Source organism: Chroicocephalus ridibundus, chromosome 1 (assembly GCF_963924245.1).
Source record: "Chroicocephalus ridibundus chromosome 1, bChrRid1.1, whole genome shotgun sequence".
In the NCBI taxonomy this organism is placed as follows: Eukaryota; Metazoa; Chordata; class Aves; order Charadriiformes; family Laridae; genus Chroicocephalus; species Chroicocephalus ridibundus.
This window is the reverse complement of record NC_086284.1, coordinates 213,972,406-213,996,067: the sequence shown is the minus strand read 5'-3', so window position 1 is coordinate 213,996,067 and position 23,662 is coordinate 213,972,406. Positions and strand designations below refer to the sequence as shown.

The 23,662-nt window shown below is 43.8% G+C and overlaps 1 protein-coding gene across 14 annotated transcripts in view; it reads left to right on the top strand.

The window, feature by feature from the left end:
• CELF2 (CUGBP Elav-like family member 2) overlaps window positions 1–23,662 on the top strand; it is a 561,996-nt gene that overhangs the window by 454,902 nt on the left and 83,432 nt on the right. For all 14 annotated transcript variants that reach the window (XM_063323650.1, XM_063323640.1, XM_063323637.1 and 11 more), the window contains one exon: window positions 6,463–6,545. In XM_063323650.1, the coding sequence (XP_063179720.1) occupies window positions 6,463–6,545 (83 nt within the window). The remainder of the gene's footprint in view (window positions 1–6,462; window positions 6,546–23,662) is intronic.

The window sequence follows — 23,662 nt, the reverse complement described above, 5'->3', positions numbered from 1 at the left end:
TCCCATTGCACGGCACCTAATTTAACGAACGTGAAAAACTTGTCGCCCAGCCACGCACCTGAACTCCTGTAGCGACAGGTCTTTTCAGTGGCTTTACGGGAAGAGAATTTTTTGCGTCTTCATGGCCTTTTGGAAAATGACAGTGAAGGTCATGGTGGGTTTGGTTGCAAATCACCCTGTTGAGGCAGCTGTTTGTGATTTACGGAGCACGTATTTCAGCGTTCGGGGGAACAGCTGGAATGCAAGGGACCCTTTTAAAAGGCAGCCCTGTTAAATCACAGTGTAACGTTTAGATTTTGGTAGTGGAGGAGTGAATGTGGAAATCAGGAGCGGAACATTTGGAGGGAAAAAGAAAAAGAAATCCTCCTTAACTTAAACTGGCTTGAACTGTGCTGGATTGACAAGAAGCTACTGTCCCCATTGAGATTCCAAGCTTGTATGAAGCCAGCACCTGTTCTGCTTGCAAATGCACACACAAAAATGAGCTTCATTCACAGAAAGAAAGAAACATAGCGGGACTTCACTCATTTAGCCTTCCAGGGCCTTCAGTCCCTTGATCTGTCAGCCCCTTAGAATTCAAACGCAGCCTTTAAAGGAATTTTCAATTCACAACATGATGACTTTGTTGATGTCCTGAATGTGAATGTATTTTGAATTGAATTTGTCTGCCAGGATTCCATTACTTGCTAAAAGAATACAGAGTTCAATCATCAGATAATCATTATAGCTGTTTTGAAGTGTTTATTTTATTAGTCTAGAAGGTAAAGCAAATTTCATACTTTTAAGTTGTTGCAGGCTTTGCAGGCGCACTGATAAGCTCTTGTATTTCTATACCCTATGGTTAGGGTTCAGATACTGGCAGCAGGTGATAATATGCACAACGCAGGAGAGATCCACACTGACAAATTTTGACAGTTGAAAACTATAGAAACTCATAAATCAGACAAAAGAATATAAGGGATTTTTTTTTTTTTTTTTTTTTTTTTTGTCCTGTATCTTTTCTCTTTTAGTTCCCGAAAGTTAAATTTTCAGGCCTGGGAAATTGCAGCACGTTTCTCTTCAAGTAAATCAAAACCTCAGAGCATCTTGTAGAATAACGTGTTTTAATTCCTGCCCACGTCCAAGGGTTATTGTCTCATATTGGTTGGACGTGTGTAATTCCTGGCGACTGTAACCTCGGAACCGCATACTCAGTTTAGGGAGCTCTAAGAGACTCGAAGCAAGATGGAGGTTGCCGTATTCATTCAAGCATGAAATCCTGGCTGAGAGATTAAGCCTCTTAAACAGATCCCAGTGCCGTTAAAAGCCAGCAAGGACTGGGTAAGCCACATCTCCGAGTGGAGGAGAGCTTCCTTTTGTTAGTTGTTCAAAATTAGGAATGTAAACAGCTCTCACGGAGTAATTAGCCTGTGCTTGAATTGGGAGAAAGCGATAAAAATAACGACGCGACGGAGCTCCTCGCGATGTCGTACGGCTGTATCTTGCAGGCTAACAAAGCCCCGTCTGCTCTGCTGGGTGGGTGGGGGCAAGGGTTTCACAGGTGGCTGATTTGAGTCGTAGAGCAGAAGTCGCACGGGAGGAGGAGTCCCTTGACAGGAGGTCCCTAACAGCTCTTCGGAAAAAAAAATCCTCTTGCTCGTGGGAGGAATGGCATTTTTTTGAAGTTTCTGGGTGAAAACACTGTAATTTGTCATAATTCCACAACGCACACAGATGTCCTCCAGAAACCCAGGTTCGCTGCCAGCAGAAATTCCTGGGTACACCATTTCCTCTTTTTTTGCCCATCCCTGACTTCTGAATGGTTGCTTTAGTGAAGCCGTGGCTGCACGATCCCCATGAAATCCATTGCTGCCATCTTTGACAGCGACTCGAGTAAAGCTGATTCTAGCCATACGCAAGGCTGTTTGCCCCTGTCGGCGTCTTGCTAAACAGGTTTCCGTGGAAATTAAATAAATAAAATCTCCACCACTGGTGCTAATTGGTGCCTTTGGCAGCCTGAGCAGGGGCTTGTGAATTGAATGTGTCGCGGAGAATTGAATGTGTCAACTCTCTCCCAATGGCTGAGGCCTTGAGGTCTTTTTCTGGCACTAAATTTCCTTTGAAAAAAAAAAGAAAAAAAAAAAGAAGAGAGAGAAAACAAGCTGAAATCAGGGATCTTTTCCTTTTTTTTTAATGAGGTGTTGCAGCTGATCATTGTAGTGTACACAGCGCAGCGTTTTCTCGTCAGATGCTTTGAGAAGTAGGGCTGGTTTCTGCCTTTGTTTCTCAGGCATCCCATTTGTTGCTATCAGACGCTGTGCAGCGCGGGGTGGCAGGTTTTATTCAGTCTGTTCAAGCATCTGGCAGGATAGCCATGAAGTTGTTGCCGATGTCCTTAAGGGACTGGAGGGATCCGCATGATTCATTCAGTATTTTTTTTAGGTACAAAGAAGAGATGTCTGACACTGTAGTAAATACCGGTTCCAAGTAGAGCACGACCGGCGTACCAAAAGGCAAATTCGCTGCTTTGGAGGCACTGACTGGCAGCACAAACTCCCGTTTCTTTGCTCAAGAAGGAGGTAGTAGCCCACATGGAGTTAAACCGGGCTGTATTTCAGGCTGTTGAGGATCGGCAGAACCGTGTCCACAAACCAATTCACCCTTTAAGTTGTCCTGACGAGGAGGGGAGGAGGTTATCAGTCAGGCTTTCAGTTATTTGGACGTCAGAAAAGTTTAGTTGTGGTTCAGGCTGCTGTCAAGTTTGTGGGTGACGAAGACAAAATTATGTGTGCAAGGGGCTGGAGAGAGGAGGGTTGGGGTTTTTTTTTCCTTTCTCTTAGTAGGAAATGTACTTTTTCTTTCCCAGTGGTGTCACTGTTTTGTCTTTGCCAATATTACATTTTCTTAGGGAAAATGGAGGAAGAAAAGTCATTTCCTAGTTGTCTTTCAGCAGGGGCCAGCTACCAGTCCTAAAGCACAGAGTAGCTCTGTGCTCTTACACAGGTGTCTTCCCTTCCAGTATTTTGGCAGAAAGGACTGAATTTGGTACTTTCTCCAACGGGGGGTGGTACTGAGCCAAAGGGATTTTCACTGGAGGCATCTTCAAAGCCAACCCATTGGAGCTGCAGCGGTTTGCGTAACTTGGCAGCGAGCACCTCTGGAGAGTCCATGGGACGAGCTATAGCGTTTCCTTCGGCACCATGTGCACTTTTGCCTTTTCTGTTCTTCTGCATTTTCTTATTTTCTTTTTTTAGTCCAGCCCTGACCTCTTTAGCAGATAGCTTCAGAACCAGGCGTCCACCACTGGTGCCCATGCTCTCTTCAAAGCACAGCAAACCCTCTCTTGGTTTGATGTGGCTTTTTAAGAAGATACAAGCAAAATGAGTCCAGAGATGGATTTTATCCATGTGCATTTTCAGATGCATTGGCCCGTGAGCTTAGAAGTCTCCATTTTTGTCAAGGTCCAATGACCTGCCTGAAACATCTGCACATTTCCCATTAGGCTACTGTTTTCTCCCAGTCCTCATTCACAGAGACATTTTTCTCTCCTGCACTATTACTTCCCAAAAATGACTAGTTAAAGGGTATTTCACAGCATATTCATCTTTCAAGTGCCGTTCTTTCAAGTAGTGCCAAGAATGATAAACCAATAGATTTCAAATTTCCCCGTATCGGAATAAACCCACAGAGCTGAAATCTAAAATGAAACTCTTTGGACCCATGGCAAAGGACGTCACAATTGCAAAGTCATGACTACTGCTTGATATTTTCCCCTCTGAATCCTCTCTCCTGGTTAAAAAGCTTTATATTAAAAAGATAATAAACAAAATGAAGAAACAATAGAAGATAGACCTTGGAGCTGGCGTGGCAGGATAGGAAAACATCACAATGCTTTCTCAAAGTCACGCTACTAAATGTCACAAACTTGGATTTGTTTGCCGTTTTGATTCCGGAGTAAAATAATTTAAATTTTCAGAATTTGCTAGTGAAATAGAAGGTTTAGAAACTCTCAGAGGAAGCACAAACCTTAAAAGGCTGTGGCTATCTGTAACACTCATCTCTGCCAAACGATGTTCAGCTCACTGAAATAATTATTAAACTGTCCCTATTGTAAACTGTGAAATTTAAGGAACCTGTTGGCAATGTGAAAAATGTTTCTCCCAGCTGCGTTAAGTCTGCATTACCTGCCTGTCCGTGTATTGTGTTGCCTGCAAGTGTGAGGGATAAACTTAGAATCACAGAATCACTAGAGTGGTTCGGGTTGGAAAGGACTTTAAAGCTCATCTCGTTCCACCCCCCTGCCCTGGGCAGGGACACCTCCCACTAGACCAGGCTGCTCAAAGCCCCATCCAGCCTGGCCTTGAACACCTCCAGGGATGGGGCAGCCACAGCCTCTCTGGGCAACCTGGGCCAGTGTCTCACCACCCTCACAGTAAAGGATTCCTTCCTAATATCCAATCTAAATCTACCCTCCTTCAGTTTGAAACCGTCACCCCGTGTCCTGTCATTACACTCCCTGATAAAGAGTCCCTCCCCATCCTTCCTGTAAGCCCCCTTTAGGCACTGAGAGGTGTACTTACTGTATTCCAGCTGGGAATACATGATTACCTTTGCTAGGTCTAAAGGTGATGGTCGTCGCTGGCCCAGCTGCAAAGCTGCAAGAAGGGCTCACAGCACAACGCATGGCTTGAGCCAAGCGAGAAGCAGCGAAGGGGCAGTTCTGGCTTCAGCCCTTCCTCCCAAGGTGTGCTATGGGCCACCTCCACACGGTTACTGGAGAGGTTTGCTGGCTGTGTTCTCCTGGGCACACTCTTCCCTAGGTCTCCTTTGCTGTTACGGGGATGCTGCGAGGTTGAACAAAAGCAGGGTGGGACGTGATGTTTCACCTTGGTCAATATTAGGGAGCCGGTGCAAGCAACAGCTTTGCTCACTGCCTGAAGGACGGATTAATTTTATCTGTGTCACGCTCTGAGGCAACACTGAGGCTCGAGAGCCAGCGTTTCTTCTATTTACTGTTTGGTTTTGGCATTTCTCTGGAGTTGCAACTATCTGTGATTAAGAGAAAAGGATTGTTTTCTGATTCATCAGTAAAATTGGCATCATCCTCTTTGATACGAAGTATGTTTTTTGCTTCAGTAGCTACTTCTGCCTTCCAACCACCATTACCCAGCACATTTTCCCTCTCCTTGTTGTGGCTGGGTCACAGAGCACCCCATCTGCAGCTGGGGTTCCATAGCTCCATAGGAGTTTTGGAGTCTCTTCCTAGTGTGGCGTGGCTCCGAAGCAGGAGCTGCCCATGTCCCTCTTCAGCCTTACCCTTACGGCCAGAGCAGCAGCAGATTAGACTCTAAGGGTGTGTGTACATCACTGATTTACTGTGTTGGGTGGGGGCTGTTTAAGTGAATTTTCCTTGTGTCTATACCTGCAATCTTGTGTTATGCACACAAGTGCTGCTCTCGAAGTGGTTTCCCTCCTGCTGGAAGCAAAGTTGAAGTCACAAGCTGGGATAGGCGTGTTGAGCGTCCCACCTGCCAGGTGGGTGCAAGGTCCTCCCGCAGTAAGCTCTCTGCACGTGCCCTGTGCATCGCTGGGAGCAGACTTCATTATTGTGGGACATTACAGACTGCAGCAAGTCAAATTTTGGTCCTCGTTTCGTTGTGCCGTGCCTATCGTGTTATAGCTGTCCCCTGAGGACCTATCTGTGAGCCCTGACCTCGCCCTGGGGCCGGTGTTGAGCTGCCGGGGTTGCGTGTGCTGCAGGAGGAGTTCCTTTCCATCTTTGCAATGGAGAATGCGGCAACAACTTGTGTTTGGTCCCACAGACCACGTAGCTGCACCATGCTGCCAAAGGGATAAAGAAGGGATTAAGGAAACCAAAACTGTCTGCTTTACGGAAGGTTAGGCGGATGCAGCCTCACTTAGTGCTGCCAACCGTCAGCAGCCCCCGCTGTCCCACCAGTGGTGAATTCTCCTGGAGCTTATCTTCCTTCCTGCAACTGAGATGAGCGTCCTACCTCCAGTCCTAACGGGTTTCAAATGGTGGGGAGCAAACCTTAGCTCTTGCATATAAGGCCCTTAAAATAAGGTCCAGCTTTAACCTGATATTCCGCCTGGGATGCAACAATGAATTCCTGCAGCTTGAGCTTGCCACGTTGCTTATATTCGAAGTATAATGGGGAGCCTTCAGAAAAATATAACCTTATTTACGCTGTACAAAGCCAATTGGATTTTGGTTAACTTAATTTCTAAGTGATTACAGTTCACTAACAATGTAGGTGTGCTATAGATGCAATGCACAGGGGGTGACTTTTTATTTTAAACCATACAAGCTTTCTTTTATTCATGTCATTCAGGCAGCCTCATGGTAATTCACATTTCCAGCTTTCATAATGTGTTGTTCAACCACTGTTTTTTCTCCCTCCCTATTGTACTCTCACAAATCATACTCACTAATTTCTGAAAGCTTTTCATTTCTCTCTATAGGTTGTTGTTTCGTAACATTTTATACAAGAAAAGCTGCTCTTGAGGCACAGAATGCACTGCACAATATTAAAACTTTACCTGGGGTGAGTACATTTACTTTTTGATCCTAATTATTTTATCGCCAGAAAAATAGCCCTTTTGCTCAAGATGCTGCTCGGTGCCCCAAATGACCTTGATGTCTTCAAGGGGGGGTGGCTGAACCTGATGGTCTGTCCTGTAACGGTGCCAGTCCCGTAGCAATGGCATCATCTCAAAAGGCAGTTGCTCTTCTGTAGAAAGTCCCTTGGCTGGAAACAGTGCTGATTCCTGCTGACTAGAGGCAGTTACTGAAGTGCAAGGTAGATTCAATATTTTATTTTTTTTTATTTAAGAGGGAGGGAGGGAGGGAAAGGGAATAAACATATGGCAGAAAAACACTGCACCACTGGGGCTTCTAGTTTGGAAAGGGAGAGAAGAGGAAAAGACAAAATGCAGCCAGCCTTGTTAAATGCAGCCTTTATCCACTCAGTTGCTGAAGAACCTGACTGCCTTGGTGCGGGGGCTGCACATCAGGGTACCATACAGCCTGATACCACGTAGTGGCGTGCACAGCGTCACCCTGTTCCCTGCCACCACCTCTCCTTAGCAATCTGTTCTCACCGATACATCACACCGGTGGTCAAAACAGTTGTGGTTGCGTTGTACAAACCGTAGCTTGTGTTATCCTACAGTAGTTCAGACAGAGAGGTACATCACTGGTAATTGCATGACTTAGCTCTGAAATCTTCTTGTTCTAATGTTTTCTTTTCTTCTCCTGAATGTAGCCAAATATTTGGGGATGTGAAAGGAAAAATATAAAGGATGGAGGTATATCCCCTCTTAACGTAGGGGAAGTGTTCAGTGGTTGGAGTGTATGGTTACAGACTCAAAAATAAATAAATGTGTACAACGCTGTATAAATACATATCATATTGGTTGGACTGACAGTTATATGGCCAATAGCTCCTTTATTTCCTGTGTGCTGTATGTGAAATTGGACACTATGTGTTTGAAAAATTCACATTTGGCCAACTCACTTTATGCAACTCCTGTTAGGAAAGCCACCTCATCTGTCATGGAAATGACCAGCGTAGGGAAGTATGTTAGATAGTTAGTCCTGCTCATTCACAGAGGTAAAATGGGAATCCTCTGTTGTTTGCAAGTGAAGATGCTGGAAGGGGTGGCACAAAATCTGCAGAGATAGGCCAGCTACAGGAAAATAAAAATGGTGCCACTTCAGATTCAAGTGATTTTTACCATCACCTGGACCTTGCAACTGGACCTTACAAACCTCCCGGTGTCAGACTTCGCTTTTGAGGACGTAGAGGATGGCTATGCCATCCTCAGAGAGAAAGGAAGGCTCTGAGGGAAGACTCACAGCATCCTCTAGCTCTGCAGCCCCAGCTGTGGGTTCCCATCCCCACTGCCAGAAAATGCCGAGCCCTTGGATGAAGGGCTCTAACCCAATTCAGCTAATGTTGCAGTTAACCCAACTCGTTGTGGAATTGCTCTCCAACACGCCTTGAGTCAAGCAGCTGTGCTGACTGGCTGGGTAGGATGGACGCTCCAGAGGAGGTGGTTCCAAGCTGCTGGAGCAGCACCTGCCCCGCCAGCATCCCTGAGTCCAGGTGGGGTGTGGGACCCTACCCTGAAGCTCTACCACGAGATCTATACATCGCCCCGCTTAGAAGCAGAGAGGGTCCTTTCATTTGCTCCTCCGTTCTTCCCTGAGCCCCGTAAGCTGGCTGCTGTGTTTGAGAGATCACGGCTGATCGTGTTTGAGAGACGACATGGTGATCTGCGTTATCCCAGCGGGTGGCTCGGAGGGGCAGACTCCTTCCCTGACCGCCCCATGCACAGGTGGCAAAGCCGGCTCGGCTCTGCATTGCATCTTATTTGAGCAGGGCATCATTTTCTCCTCTGCTTTTGTACAGCTGACAAGCATGCAGCAGTTACAGAGACTACTGTACCTTTTGATATTTTTTTTAACTAAAGCTCAAAAATAGAATATTTATTTCAAATGGTACTTCTAGCTCTTTGTCATTCAAAACTTATCTTTTCAAGCTGTGTTTTTCTGTCCTGACTGTGGGGTTACAAACTTTTCTTTTAAGGAAACGTGAAAATTACATTCCCATGACTCTGGGGCCTGGGCTTTAAAAGTATTCCTGATACTGCCAGAGATGTTAAGATTTTACTGTGAGACAAGTTGTTATACCTACTTCTTAAAGGGACACCTCTAATAAAAGAAGAGACTCAAATACAGATTCGTTACTTCTCTTTGAGAACAATTCAGCAAATATTATACAACAGATTCTATGTTTTGCATGTGCTGCATGGTGACATTCAGCATATATGGCGATACTGTTATGCTGCATCTGTGTACTCCCAAAATAACTTAATTTAAGCACGCCCTAAAGTTGCAGCACACGTGCTGAAAACACTTCACATTTGCAGGATTCTCCTTATATGAATTTTAGCAATTTTCACGTCGTTAGCTCTGGCCCACTAAGCAGCTTTCACCGAAGAAGCAGGAATCGGTAGTGGATGGGTTCACGTGCGAAACAGTCTCAGAGCAAATGGAAGCAGTCGTCTGGCAGAATTACAATAAGGGATGAATTTGGATCAGGTTCATTTGGGCATCAAGTGTCAGCTTGCTTCCAGTAAACGAGATACGGTATGTAGGGGGTTCAGTAATAAGGTGTCTCCTAGAAACAAAAGAATCCGTGCCTTCCACTGCCACTGCAATACCACCGTGCGTCAGATAAGAGGCATCCTGAAATAGCCCAGGAAGAAAATCGGAGGCAAAGGAGGTGATTTGTTAGCGTGAGGTGAGGAGTGGCGGCAGACGCGGGAGCAGGGGGCTGCAGGGATGCTGCGGGGTTGGAACTCGCCTGCGTTTCACCTGTGCTCAGGTACAGCCCGCACCGCTGCGGAAGCGTGGGAGGGAACACCTCTGTGTTCATTAAATGATAGAGGCCAGACTGCTCCTGGGCTTAGTCTCTTCGTTTCTTAAATGCAGTCCTGGGAAGCAGGTTTTGGCTCAGCACTGGTGAAGCCAAAAAAGTGGGGGTTTAGTGTGAAATTTATCCCCCTTCCAAGACTGCATGTTCAGTTTGATTTAGGTAGGTATTTGAGCAAAGCCTGCAGTGCTGTTTCTATATCTACTTTTTGCGTGGACCTCATCCCTCGCAGAGATACGAAAACACGAGCGCTTTATCGGCTCCTTTGAGCTGCACCCTTGTAGTGGACATGAAGAAAATAAGACCAGACATAAATGATTAATGCAGAATCTTGGAAGAAAATATTGCAGGGTGCCTTGCTGTTTGATTACAAGCCTTGGAATTAGTCAACATTTCCATAATTCTAAACCAATATACACCTGTTTTCCCACTGTGATGTGAAGGCACAACTTAATTTAACAGAAACCCCGCTGTGCTAAATCTCTCATTAAATACCAAGCCAGTTCTGTAATTTAAAGTTGCAGCACCACTATTTTAACTGAATTGCCTTTGTATTATAAAATTAATAAGAAGTTAATGATGCACTTTGCTGTATTCTCTCAGATATTTTTTTTTCACAGCAACAACAACAAAAAAGAAAGATAAAGAAGAAAAACATGTCACCAGCTGACATCTCAAGGCTTTTCTGGTTTTAATCATTTTCCTGAGGATAAAATTCATTCAAAAGATTTTTTAAAAAATTTTAAAAACTTTCAGCATAAGTAGGATCAAACATTGTCTTTTGACTCGTGATTAGTATAATCTCTCTGTTAGTCATAGTATTCCTTGTCATATAACGGAGCTTTTATCTTTCGCCCAAAATGCATTTGGATATCACTTGTTACGATAGGATTGCTACTAGGCAGAGAAGAAGATATACGATGTTTGAGAAATACAGGCATATTGATATATATGATGCATATCAGCAAAATAGGGACGGTTCTCTTCTATTTTCTTGGTGCTGGCATCACAAGTGGCTTTTCTGTCTCATTAATGAACAGCATTAATTTCCAGATGCGTCTTTTCAAATATAACGTGCAAGCGCACAGCTCACATCCTGGCTCATAGGGATGGGGATTCTATTATTCAACTTACAGACAGGTTTTCTTGGAACGCTGGTCTGGATTTTGTCTTAAAAGGCAGAAGGGCGAAAAGGGAAAACCTCAATTTGGATGTAATAATGATCTTAGAAATGTGCTTCTTTGGGATGGGATGTAGAGCTGAGGCCTCAACTAGTCTCATCTTCATTAAGAATCTCACGGCTTTATTAGAAGTGTTTAACTTCTATTCCCTAAACAAAATAATCCAATAAATTCCTCCCATCTAAATTTATTCTCTACCTTCAGTTAGATGTAATAATAATCTTAGTCCCCCCCGTGCTCTAATTTGCTGCTTAGTGAAAATTGGCTTCTGTATAGAGAGCAAACGTCAAAGAGCTGTATGCGGGGACTGCTTTAAGCTGCCTTTGTGGCACTGACATTTGTTGTTTGTTTTACTTTTAAAGTGCATTGGTTTTAAAAGACAACGTGCTGTATTCTGCTAACTAGTGAATCTGGTAGGATTTCCTGGCAAGAGCTGAGTGCAGAAAGGTAACAGAAGAGCACTATATGTTGGTCAGGTTCTTGGAGCCCAGTTGCTGAATAAATACTCCTTTAATCTCATGCAGAACCTATTCGAAGTCAGGAATTGATGGGAATCCATTTGTAAAATCTACCCCTAAAACTCTTTGGAGTCTTTGTTTTGTATTTGAAGTTAGATTTAGATTGGTTTATTGATGGACTTGGCAGTGTTAGGTTTACGGTTGGACTCCATGATCTTAAAGGTCTTTTCCAATGTAAATGATTCTATGCTTTGTCTGACATGGCAACGATTATTTGTTGCCTATATGTATATTTTTGCACATATCCTCATAGCTAAGGTTAACACAGAAATAATTAGCAGCCTGCACTGATTTATGTCTCAGCACTCCTGTGCATCCCACAGACTAATGGTTTACATGGTTCTTATTTCAAGTGGGATACACCGTATTCCAAGTAGCAGCAAACCCTTTGTATTGAAGTTCTGGCAGGAAATTAGGACATTAGCTGTATGAATCAATTTAATTAAGGGTTTAACAATGGAGAAATACAGTTTTGAAAAAGCTCTTAAAATTTTAACAGCAAGGTGGAGTTTGTAGGATCTAACTGTCTTGTAAAATATTAATGGCTTCCTTTTTTGCCAGATGTTGTCGAGGGAAAGATTTTTCAGTTTTTACATTATAAGACTCGCTACTGGTTTTATTAAATGCCGTTTAAGTGATAGGGAAACAGGACTGCTCTAAAGGAAACTTTTCCCTAAGTATTCTGCGCTGGCTGTAAGGAAACCTCAGGGTCCATTTAAGGCTGTAGAATATGAAAAACTGCTTTTTAAAAAGGAACTTAGATCATTCTTCTCTTTTGGTGCCCGTTCACCTCATTCTGCCCTCCACCAGGCCGACAATCATCAGCAGGATGCCAGTCAGCTTTGGGGCTTCCCCTCGCCCCGGCAGACCAGCTCGGGTTTCACGTTGAGTGTCGAACGCGCTCGGTCTCGCCGCGTGCCCCGGTGTGGGTATGGCGTGTACCGGCAAGGCAGCACCGCGGCCCCTCCGGGGACACAGGGCTTCAGGGGTTGTAACGTGGGAGAGAAATCTCAGCACTGTGCCGGATCAGTTTAGCAGGTTAGTTAACCTTCAGAATAATCTGTTTCAAAATGCAGGCATCCGTGACGACTCACTATGAATCCCCGTTCACTTGCTGATAAAATACCATTTGTCCAACAAGAAGCAAAAAACCAAATATATTTCTGATTTTCACTTTGCATCCTGAGCTCATTTCTAATGAATATCCTGGCACGCTCCTTTTTGGAGTAGCATTTTAATATCCAGTTCCCTTCTGTGCTTTAGGCCTTATAAGTTGTCAGTACTGTGTGAACATTATGTAAAAATTACCTGTAATAAAATGGTAATCATCCAATATGACTTGAATAATAGCCTGACTATGAGATATCAGTGACTTTGAGAGATTTTGACAAACAGAAAGGGAATTCAAGGAGCAATTAAGTTAGTTAAGGGATTGGAGTGATTGATTTATGATGACAAATTAAACTAATTCAGTACCCATATAGCATGGCCAGATGCTGTTTAATGAAGGATCCGAAAAGTCTAGAACTGTTTAAATGATAAAAATAACCAGATGGGAAAGCAGAGAATTCCCAGGGAGTGCCTGTTCCTAGGAACTGAACTATCAGACATTGAATGATGTTGAGAAAGTGAATCGGGCCCATTTCTTCCTCTAAAATACTATGCAAATGGAACCACTTAATGGTACATTTTGTCGAGCTCAGAAGTGATTTTTTTATTATGCAAATACACGACTTCCACCTTTGCCCTCAAAAAAAGTTGCACTGACTTTGCCACTTAAATGAAAAAATCAATATTTGCACTAAATTCAGGTACCGTAGTAGAAAAGTTGGGTTTGCGTCTACCACTACTGTGCAAGACAGACTGGATCACCAACCCCAAATTCATAAAATGGTAAAAAGCGACTTAGGAGCCCAATGAAATCCCTGTAAGCAGCTGAACTTGCAGCTTAATGGCATGTTGTACAGGCATAGGGAGAGGATAATACCAGCTAAGTGACAGTAACTTCTCTAAATTGAGCAAAACATTTAATTCATAATTATATTGTCCCTTTTTTCTCAATGAAGGCTGGGGGGCAGATTCACCTTCCCATACAGCCCGATCATTAGGATAGCTTTCTGGCATGCAGGAGAATGCAGCTCGTACCCTCTCTGCCTTGTTTGTTGTAAGGATTTAACTCGAATTGACGTAGCAGAGCCTTGACCACCAGACTTAGCTGAGATTGGAGGTCACTGTTTCTTGTCTTGAAGCTGTGTATGGAAATACTAAACTCTCGTGGAGTTGAGAGAAAGCAAGTAAAAGCACTTGGTTGCCTTGTGCTGAGGACAGTGACTCAAAAATTGTGATATCTGGCTACGAGTCCATGCTGCAGTAAGTATTTTTATTATTTGGAAAAGCTTCAAACGTTTGGAAGGTACTCTCCAAGAACAGGGAAGTGCAGGAAGATCCATTGACCTGAAGCACTGGGAGGAGGAGGCTGAACCTTGATCTGCCTTACATGGGGGGGTGATGCCCCAGCCTAACCCCTGGGATGTGTCGGGAAGGTGCAGAGCCGCTGGGCGTGGGCATCAGTGAGCTGTTTGAGGTCTTAGATGTTCACATCAGGCTTTTGCTTTACCCTGGTGTAGCAGATCTGGTGAGAAGCAAGAGCACATTAGCCCAGCTGCAAATGCAGTTAGATGCATGCTAGCTTTTTTAAAGAGCTCTTTTGGAGTAGTTCAGGATTATTTTTTTTGCGCAGCTTTGCAGTGTAATAATATTGGGATGGAAACCAAGTTACGCATAATACAGGCTTAACCTCAGAAAAATTCCCTGATGTGAAGCCCATCCCCAAAAGGCCAAGCTGTTCTGGCGTGTGACACTGGGCTTTACCTCTGATTTCCATAACTCCGGACAGTTGAGGTCATCACTTCGCAAAATGCCTCCAGAATTTAATGGCCAACTTAGAACATCTTACTCAGGGAGGCTGGATCTGTTCGCAGGACATGGCTTTCAAGCTGGGTATCCAAAACCCACTGCCTGGAGGACCTTTTGCTTCAGAACGGAAAACTCTGAACAGAATTGAGAGGCCATCACTGGAGTACTCTAGGGTATTGCAAAGCTCACCGAGATTTAGGTGGGATGCTTAGCTAAGGATAATAGCCCAGGCACTCCCTTGAACTGCTATTTATCCTCCCGCTGGTGTTAGCTGTTTTCTGTTATCCGGAACAGAAAGTACAGGTGCTTCAGTCAGCCTCATTAGCACCATGACACAAGCTATTAAAATTGTCTTCGTAATGAAAAACTAGTTCAGGGAGCCTGCCTAGCTGTCTGACTACTCCTGCCGTAGTGAAATTAGAAAGGCAAATCATAAACAACGTTGCAGGCATCAGGAAGCAACATCATTAGAGGTGCCCTTGGATGCCATTTAACTGCCTCGATAGCAACGTTTGGCGTCCATGGATCTGAGTTATATTATGACTAAAGAGCCTGGGCTTCGTGGCATTTTTATAACAGAGAGATTGTTTGTTCAGCGTCCTTCTGCCAGGCAGTCCAACCCTGTGAGCTCTGCAGCTCCTTTCAGAGACCGCTGCTGTGTGGTCTGTGGCTCTGCGCGTCGCTGTCGAAGGGAGGCAACATTGGCTCATTCGGTGTTCGTACTCCCGGGGTGGCGGGGGAAGCTGGGGCATCCCTAGCTAGCTTTCTCCCATCTCAACCGGATAATGAACCATGCTGTTTAGATACCCCGTGCTGTTGCATGTGACAGCATGCATGAGGAGAGAGAAAACATACGTTCTGTCTTCCCTGTGGTCATTAGAAACCCCATAATATGTCCTGGAACACCATGTGAAACTGGGTGGCTTATTTAGAGCCTCCTGCTCTAATAACGCACTTTGGGCAATTATATTCTGCCTAATTAAAAATACTCTTTGCAGACCCGGAGAGATAATTGATTTTTTTGCTCATTCTCTGGAAGAAATTACCATCTTCCTCAGCTTAGTTGGAAGAGCCACTTCTTTGTCTGCTCTTCCCTTGCAGTGTGGAGAGCAGTCCTTTCTCCTCCTGCCAGCCACTGGGGTCACTGGGGCTGCTAGAAATAACTGGGGGATTCTTTTGGGTCCAAGCACCTCTTTGGGGTACAGACGTGTTCATCTGATTGTTGTGGTAGACATCCCAAACCTTTAGAGACGCTGCAATGGGCTGTGAATTCCCACCCTGAGAAGTTAACGGAGACCCTTAGTTGCAGAGCTTGTACTTCAGGCTGTCAGTGTGTGGAGCAAGTGATCAGCACCCTCGAAAACAGAGAGAAAATACCATTAAAGGGTTAAATACCTTTTAATGGGAAAAGCCGTGCCAGAGTGGGCAAGGCTAATGTTTGTCTTACTTTTGGAACGGTCCATCTTTTCACTTGCAGCCTTGCTGAAATCAGTAATGGCTTTGCTCCCAGAACGTAGCCTGAGTGTCTCCAGGAGCGGGGAGAAGCAGTCATTGAAAAACATGCCACCGTAACTCCATTTATTAACGGAAGCCTATCTCTATTGCCTTGTGCCAAGGAAGTTAAAAAAGCAAAAACTGCAAAAGGGGAAGGGGAAAAAAAAGAAGAAAAAAAAAAAAAAAGCATTGAACTAAACAGAGTCTTAAGCAGTGGTAAACAAAATGTAGCTTCCTTTGTGGTTGATTTTTATCCAGCTGCAGACAAATATCAAAGCGATATCAAAGGAAAGCTACCCATTAATTAATTCAGACTGCCTTCACAAAGCAAGCTGGAGCTTTTGCTGATATCTGATTCTGACAACTTCCTAATCTTCACAAGTTGTCATTAAGAGTGGCATTAAAGCAGTCTGCAGCCAGTCCCAGCTCTCGCCCTATTGTAACTCGGGGAGATGGGCTATCTCCCCTCGCAGGACGGGGGGGGCTGCACAAGCAGGGGTTAGAATAAGCAACTTTGCTTCTTTGCAAAAGGAATTTGCAATGTATCAGGGAGCCTCATGAATACATTGCCTCCGTCATTCATGCTAGGAACGCTCACCCAATCCCACTTGCAACCATTACAAGTTGCAGCGAGTGGAAATTTTCTCTTCTGAAGGAGAAACACAGGGGGAAAAAAAAAAAACCAACATAGAAAGAAAGAAAAAAAAGCAGCTCATGGTTGAAAGGAATAATTGAAAGTCTGCAACGATCTTTAAGAAAGTATGAATAGAGCCTTATCATTGATTTCAAGATAGAGAACGTAGGATTCTGGGTTGAGGAAAATAAGATTGTGGAAAATAAGACGCTAATCAGAGGATAAGAGGAGTTTTAAAGTAAGAACTGAAAGTCAGGTACCTCCATAAGTGAAGCTTGTAATTCCACCGCGAAAATAAACAAAACACTCTAGTGTTCCTTACCGCTGCCAGGATCTCTCAATGGGATTACAGCCTCATGCGGAGACGCCAGGTACGTGATACCTTTCCATTTCCATTCAGCTGTGACTGGCTCAGATGGTGGGAGTTTGTGTTCTAGACCGTCACTTGAGCCGGTATCCGCCAGACAGCGACTAATACTATTTTGTGGCCAATTCATAAGAGTACCTTAGAGGAAAATGGGCTGTGTTATTATACAGTGCGTTCATTTCAAATATTACGAGGAATACAGAGAGGGTAGGTGCTGCTGTGGGAGTACCTCACCAAGCATCCGCAGCGGCCTGGATGTAGGATGGTGCATTCGTTTCCTCCAGGGCCAAGCACTGCTCAAATGCCAGTGACAAACGGGAATTATTTTTGATTGTACACAGAATTGAGGATTTACCTTCATAAGAGGTGAAGTAAAACTTAGATCAAGTATCAGGAAAAAAACGGTATCTGTCCAATTAGAATAATCTTCTGAAAGAAACAAACTTAAATCCCGATCCTTAGGGGCGTTTGGGGCAGGAAAGAATTAGAAAATATATGATAGGCAGTAATCCTGTATTGGCATTAAGTCATTCGAGATGAGCTACTGGATTTTTTCATCTCTCCATTTCTGCAATTACTAGGAAGTGGAAGAAATTGCTATGCTTGCGTGAATATAGAACCCTCCTATTTGTACAAAAATATATGATTAACCAAAAAGAAAGATGCCGGTAAGTAAGAGCCACAGTCAGTTTAAATGCTGTGCTTGTGCGCCTGTGTCTGGAGGGCTCTGAGGGTTGCTCAGGCAGGCGTGTCCCTTGCCTCTTGTGACCCTATTCATTTTGCAAAGAATGACATGAATTTATCCCCCTTTAAAAGTAGCCTGATAGCTAACGGCTCTCATGTCTGGCACTTGTCTTCCTCCCTGTTGACATGAGAGCCAAAAATAGAGGGTGTGACTTGGTGAAAATTTCTTTTCTGCACCCATGCCGTCTTCCCCTCTGCTTTCATTGCCCTCCTCTTGCTTCGCCGCAGCTGCAACAACCCTCAGGCTGCATTAGCCCTGCTCAGAAAAAAATAGCATACGCTGAGAAACTGGGAGTTCAAGGCGTTGCAGTAGCTCCCACTGCGACCTTTGGAGCAGGTAGGATGAATGACGGAAGAGCTTTGTGCTCAGCTGGTTTTATCAGAGGACCTTCCCGATAGGTCTCCGTGGCCTCCAGCTGTTCCACCTGAAGCCATCTCTGCAAAGAGATTTCTTTGACCTTTAGGCAAGTCGTGCATAAAAATGTTACTCGTGGGGCACAACGCAGAGAAAACTTCTAATTGAGTAGAATAGCAATATAAAGAATAAGTAAGAGAAGACAGCTTTTCACATACTGGCATTTATAGGCACTAAATGAAGCATGCAGGTGTTTTTTTCAAGGGAATCAAGGGGCCCAGTTTCTGGAAAAATGCAGTAAGGTTCCTATTTGGGGTCAGATGCTAGTTCAGGGCTTTGCAGATGGGTGGAGGCAGGTTGATTTTGGCCTTACTGTTCCTGATACTGTCCCTTTTACTAATGAAAGCTTAATCACAGCTCAGTCCAAATACCACAGCCAGCTGGAACTGACTCATTCTTCAAAAATATATGTTTCTGCTAATGTTGTCCATTTATTTTTTTGTTTGTTTAACTTCCCAAGCACCTATTGAGGGAAATATTTAAATACATTAGAATTCCTTAAGATTAGCGTTATAAATGTATACTGCATGTTTAGTATGAATAAAAAATACTTTCCTTATCCCAAAGAAAGCACTGGCAAAATACATTCGCTAGAGAGATGCTAAAAAATTAAAGAGAATGAGTTCGTACAAAGGGTGGTTAAAAATTACATGGTTACTTAATGTGATTCTTACTGCTGTTTGTAATTGTATGTATACACAACTAGACGTGCTTATTTTCCTGTGGACAGTGTGTGTTTGTGTATGGTTGTGGCTGGCGACTGCGGTAGCATTCTGCTTTCGTAGGTAGATCGAATATCGAGCTATCTTTTTTCATTCTCTCTCCACAGCCAGATTATTTCACCACTGCAGAGTATTGGCATAACACCGAGAGCTTTTATTTGGATGCTGATACTGGATAGTTGTGGAAAATTCCTGTAACTTCAGCTCATGGAGAGCTTAAATAGAACTTATGAGCCATATCCTCATTTGGCATAAAATATTATGGCTCTGCCGGTTAAACAATAAAACTGTACTACGTACCCCAGCTGATCTCAGTCAGGAGAGCAGGATTTCTGACATCTTCATTCCAAACCCCTTTTCTACCTGAATGCTTTGGCTATTCCCTGCAATATTTAGAGAGGCATCCACGTTGACAAGTAGTTTGGGGCTCGTATGTGACTTTTGAAGAAATCTGGATGAGTCTGTGTTTGGTAACTGGGAGGAATTTGTCTGCCTGCCTGACTGCTGGAGAGGTGGGAATTGCGAATCAAGACATGTATTCTGGACTCAGAACTGCTCGGCACCTTTGCTAAGTGAAAACGGCAGCAGCCCTGCATCATTGGTGCCAGCTCTTGCTATAAATTGTACCCTTTGCTCTAATTTAAAAGGTAGAATTTCAATAGAAGTTACAATTTGGATGTTTTGGGGGCTTATTTTAGACTTACCTCAATCACACTTTTTAGCTAGAAGATGTTCTTGCTGGTACATTGTAATGCAAATATGAAAGCTTTCCAACAAGAACTTTAAAAAAGCTTTACATTAAAAAAAAAAATAAAAATCCCATAGCCTAGAATTTCAGGTTTGTACCAAATAATAGACTCTAGTTTCTGTCAGAAGAGGAGACCAAGTGCCTTGCCGGATCAAGGTGACCTTCTTCTTCCATGCTGCAGAAAGAGTCAGGCAGAAGATCCGCTTAGTAAATGAACAGAAAAATCTGTGATGCGAAGCTGAGGGAGTGGTTGAGGCTGGTTTCTCTCTTATTGAATGGAAGCCAAAAATGGACAAGATAAGTGTAGACGAGGTAACGTTGTGAAAGAAACCGAGGACCCCTGATGCTGCTTTCTTGCCTTTCTGAAATCTTGCTGTTGCTGGTCATTCCCTTTAAAGGGTTATTTCCTGAATTTCAGTTTGGCCAGTGTAGAGGATATTGCTGAGCATAATCACATGGTGTTTTCCCAGAGCATAGTTCACGGAGGAGACAGTACATGCAGGCACAGAACATCGTAAATCTTAAAATAAAACTTCTGCAAAACAAGCCTTTAATATCCTGGTAGTCATGCCCTCCGTCACAGCCGAGTTTGTGTTTTGCATTACAAAAGCCATCGCATGTTTTTAAAAACCTTTCCTTTAAACTAAATTTCTTCACGGCCGTTGGTAGCCTAGAAGAGAATTTGTTTTGGTTTTGTTTGGGATTGCATTTTTGGGGGAGGAGGAGAAGGGGGTAGAAGACTCCTTTGTTTTCTGGATGAATTTCTAAAAGTCATCCTAGATGTTCATGTGGAATCAGAGGGATGTATGTGGAAAGAGAGGAGTTTTGTGGGGACCAGGCTCAAACATTAGCATCCTGAAATGATGCCCACAGCCTGAGCTACTTAAAGATTTCCGTTTGGCAGCAGGAGAGGGTTTTATTAAGATGGGAGCATCATTTTGAGTCTTCAAAGGTCCCGAAGTCATAAATGAGAAGGGCAAACTTCCCTGAGCATGCCGTCAGGAGTCCGTACTTCCTAAGCAGGGGATTTGACTTTTGCTAGGAGAAAAAAAGGGTGATATGCCTCTGCAGACCCCTCAAGTAAGCACAAGTGTCTGCTGTGCTGCCTTCATAGGAGATTTTCATAGAGGACTTTTCATAGAAAATGAGATAACGGGTGGTGTGTTTTGGCTTTGCTTTGGTCCTGTTTTGCAAATATTAATATGGGGGAGCGGAGAGGGCTGGAGCTCTTAGATTTGAAGGAAAAGTACTCCTTTTTAAGTCTCAACCTCTGTTGACTGCTGGAAGCCAACGCCCAACTAGGAAGATAGAAGAAAGTACGGCTTCAGAAGACTTGAGTCATGTCCAGCGAGACATTGACTGGGAGGCTCATGTCATGCTGGGAATTGAGTGTTGGCATCATAGGTCATGCTGGGCAAATCCACATGATGCAGCGCGAGGCTGTGTTAGTTATTAGCCAAGGTCCCAAAGCCATGACAGCTTGGCTGGTATTTGGTTCCTCCAGCTATCCTGGATCACTGCTTCAGGTTCTTACGTTACCTCTTGAGAAGGGTATCTAGGGAGTAGTATTGTAAAAAAAATAAATGCTTGTGTGGAGTACAGCTGTTCATTACTGCCTTGCCTACACCTGGTGAAAAACTATGAGATTTCGGCTTGAGAGACTTGGCTTCGGTTATGGAATAACTCCAGATGAATCACGTATAGCCTCTGCGCCTTTTCCCCCCATCATCTTCCTTTCTGCTGAAGAGAGATAGCAGCAGTACGCACCTCGCAGTGGTGTTAGGAGGAGAAATCACTTTGAGCGTGAGGAGCTCAGGCTCTGCTGCGGTGCGGACAGCTTGGCTACCTCCCGTCGGACAGTCGTTCTGGGCCGTGCAGTGCCTCCCCGCGTGACGCTGGGCGAATCACTGCTTCACCGCGCTTCGGTTTCCGCTCACAAACCTGGGCAGTAATTTTTGCTCCTCACAGTTACCCTGAATGGGTGTTAAAACTCATTCGATTAATGTCACAGAGAGACTTTTGTTGTCTTTCTGTGACTTATCGTTTTAATGCAAAGGGGAAAAAAAAGCAAACCACATTGGCATGCAAACTTCAATTGGCAAAATGTCAACAAAAGTTATTGCCGCTGCAGATGAGATGGATAACTCTTGCTGTTAAAATAATATCTGGTGTTTTGCTCAGATGTCTAATGGGTTTGCTTTTTAAGCATGGATGATACAAAATATCCCCAAGGCATTATTCCCAACAAGATATAGAATCCCACTTAATGTCTATTTTTAGGATTGAATAGGTTCTGTAAAGGCTCATTTGTTTGAAGAGAAGACAGTTAATCACTTTGGTTTCCATGTGATTTTGAAGAGAGAATTTTGGTTGTACCTCCCCTTCCTTATCTCCAGTCCGTTGGGCTCGCCTGTGTCCTGGAGTTGTTGCCATTTGTGTGGGTGGTAAGAAATGAAGGAATTAAATAAATGGAGTAGAACTGCTAACAGAGCAACTGCAGTTATTTGTACATTAGGAAGTGAAGTTGTCACTTCGAAGACCACCAACTTTTTCATTTCTGTATGAGGGTACAACTTTTAAAGGAGATCGAGTGTTATAGCCTAATTAGTAAATGTACAGGAGGAACAGCAGGATGCGGGGCTGACTGCGGAAGGGATCACTACAATATTATTACTATTTTAAAGCGCAGCATTGTTTTTAGTCACTTGAGCTAATGTTCAATTTAACTTGAATTTAAAACACGGAGCGTAGTGGATTGCAAATGACTGAGTTGGAAAGCTTCCAAAAGGCATTGAATTTCAGCAGTTTTAGCATTCTCCGGTAAAAGAAACAACTTGTTTTAAGCAAGCTATATGCCTGTTTCTGTGCTCTAAATAGAAAATAATGATGTTATGCATTGCTGCATGAACTATATTTGGCACCCACCGGCAATATTCATTTTCTCCTGCTTCTCTCCCTCCCTCCTTCCCTCCCTCCCTCCCTCTTGCTCTTTCTCCAAAATACGCATATATATATATATATATATATGCCTGACAGTAATCTAGGAGGCCAAGTAACAGACCACATTCTTCTACTACTAAAATTGTATGAATACCTAACACAGTTTAAATCCCTTAAATTGGGATTTATGAAAGGATGGCAGCAAACAATCTGCTGGCTATGCCATCGCTCAGGCAGTTACAGCTACCGCTTCGCATTTATTTGTGAGAGTCTGTGTGATGGATGCATATTTGTGCACTTTTTACCTGTGAATAAACTAAAGTAAATGACATAAACCAATACTGGGGATCCAACGCTCCGCCTGTGCCGGTAAAGCGAGCAGGACCACGGCATCGGTCTCGGTGCCGGCTAGCACTTCCCTGCCTGGTGTGTGGGCATATTTGGGGGAATAACATGGGCTGGACGTTGTTGCCAGTAGGCGGTATGGACAAGGGCGTCCTGTCTTGAGAGGAAGGAGAAGTACAGCTGTGTAAATGCAAGCTGTGCCTCACCACTTCTCTTAAGAGCCAGGGAGCGGTCCCTTGCCTCTTTTATTCACTAGTATTTATATGGCCTCAGAGACTGTCCCCGGTTCCCGGAGAAGTTCCCTGAAGCTGTAGCCAGATATTGACTGTGTAATTCAAGTTAGTTTGACCCTAGAGAAGTCGTTCTAAACAGTTCTCTTCGGTAGGAAAATACACCTCTTTCAGTTCTGGGAAACTCGTATTACTTGTGAGTCACAAGGGGTTTAAAAAAGCAAAACCAGTTGGCATTGAAGTGATGTGAGGAATACGTCAAGAGCTCCTCCAAAAGGATCCTACTGAAAAATGTGGGAGCTGAGAGCTGAAACAAGGGGCTGGGGTGTGTGTGTAGAGGTGTCTGCATGTAATAATTCAGAAAAACAATGTTCTCTGTAGACGCTGAAAATCATGTAATTCTCTAGGGCTTGTGGACCATTTTCTCTTCTTCGCCTAGGCTTTTGGTAGGTCAGTACATTCCTTCCTGACTTCCAAACTCAGTCAAGGTGTTCAGGAACCTGGCAGGTAGCGATTCAGGTTCTTCTTTTCCTTGGGCTACTGGTCTAATTAAGCTGCACTCACTAATTGGATCAGGAGCTTGGAGAAAACTTTAAATTCATTCCTAGATCAGAGTTAGGCAAAGAACGTAATTTTTTCCCCACCTTTTTTCATGCTGGTGCCTCTTTAGGTGCTTTCCTTCGCCTGTGCCCTTAGTCTGTCCCTGCTGCTCCTTAGTATTTTCTTCCTCTTTAGTTTTCCTGGTGGTTCCAAAAAGACTATGGATTTATAATCCTTCCACCAAGAAGAGTATTAGGGGTTTATTAAGGTCTGACATCTCCTTCTCTCTCCTACATTCTCTCCTGCCATGTTACAATTCTGAGATGTACAAAATGTGAAGGAAGTCCCCTTTGGCTTCAACAATGATTGATGCTAGCAAGAAGCAAGTCCCAAAGTGCTAGAAATGACAAGATACATGCAAGCTGTCA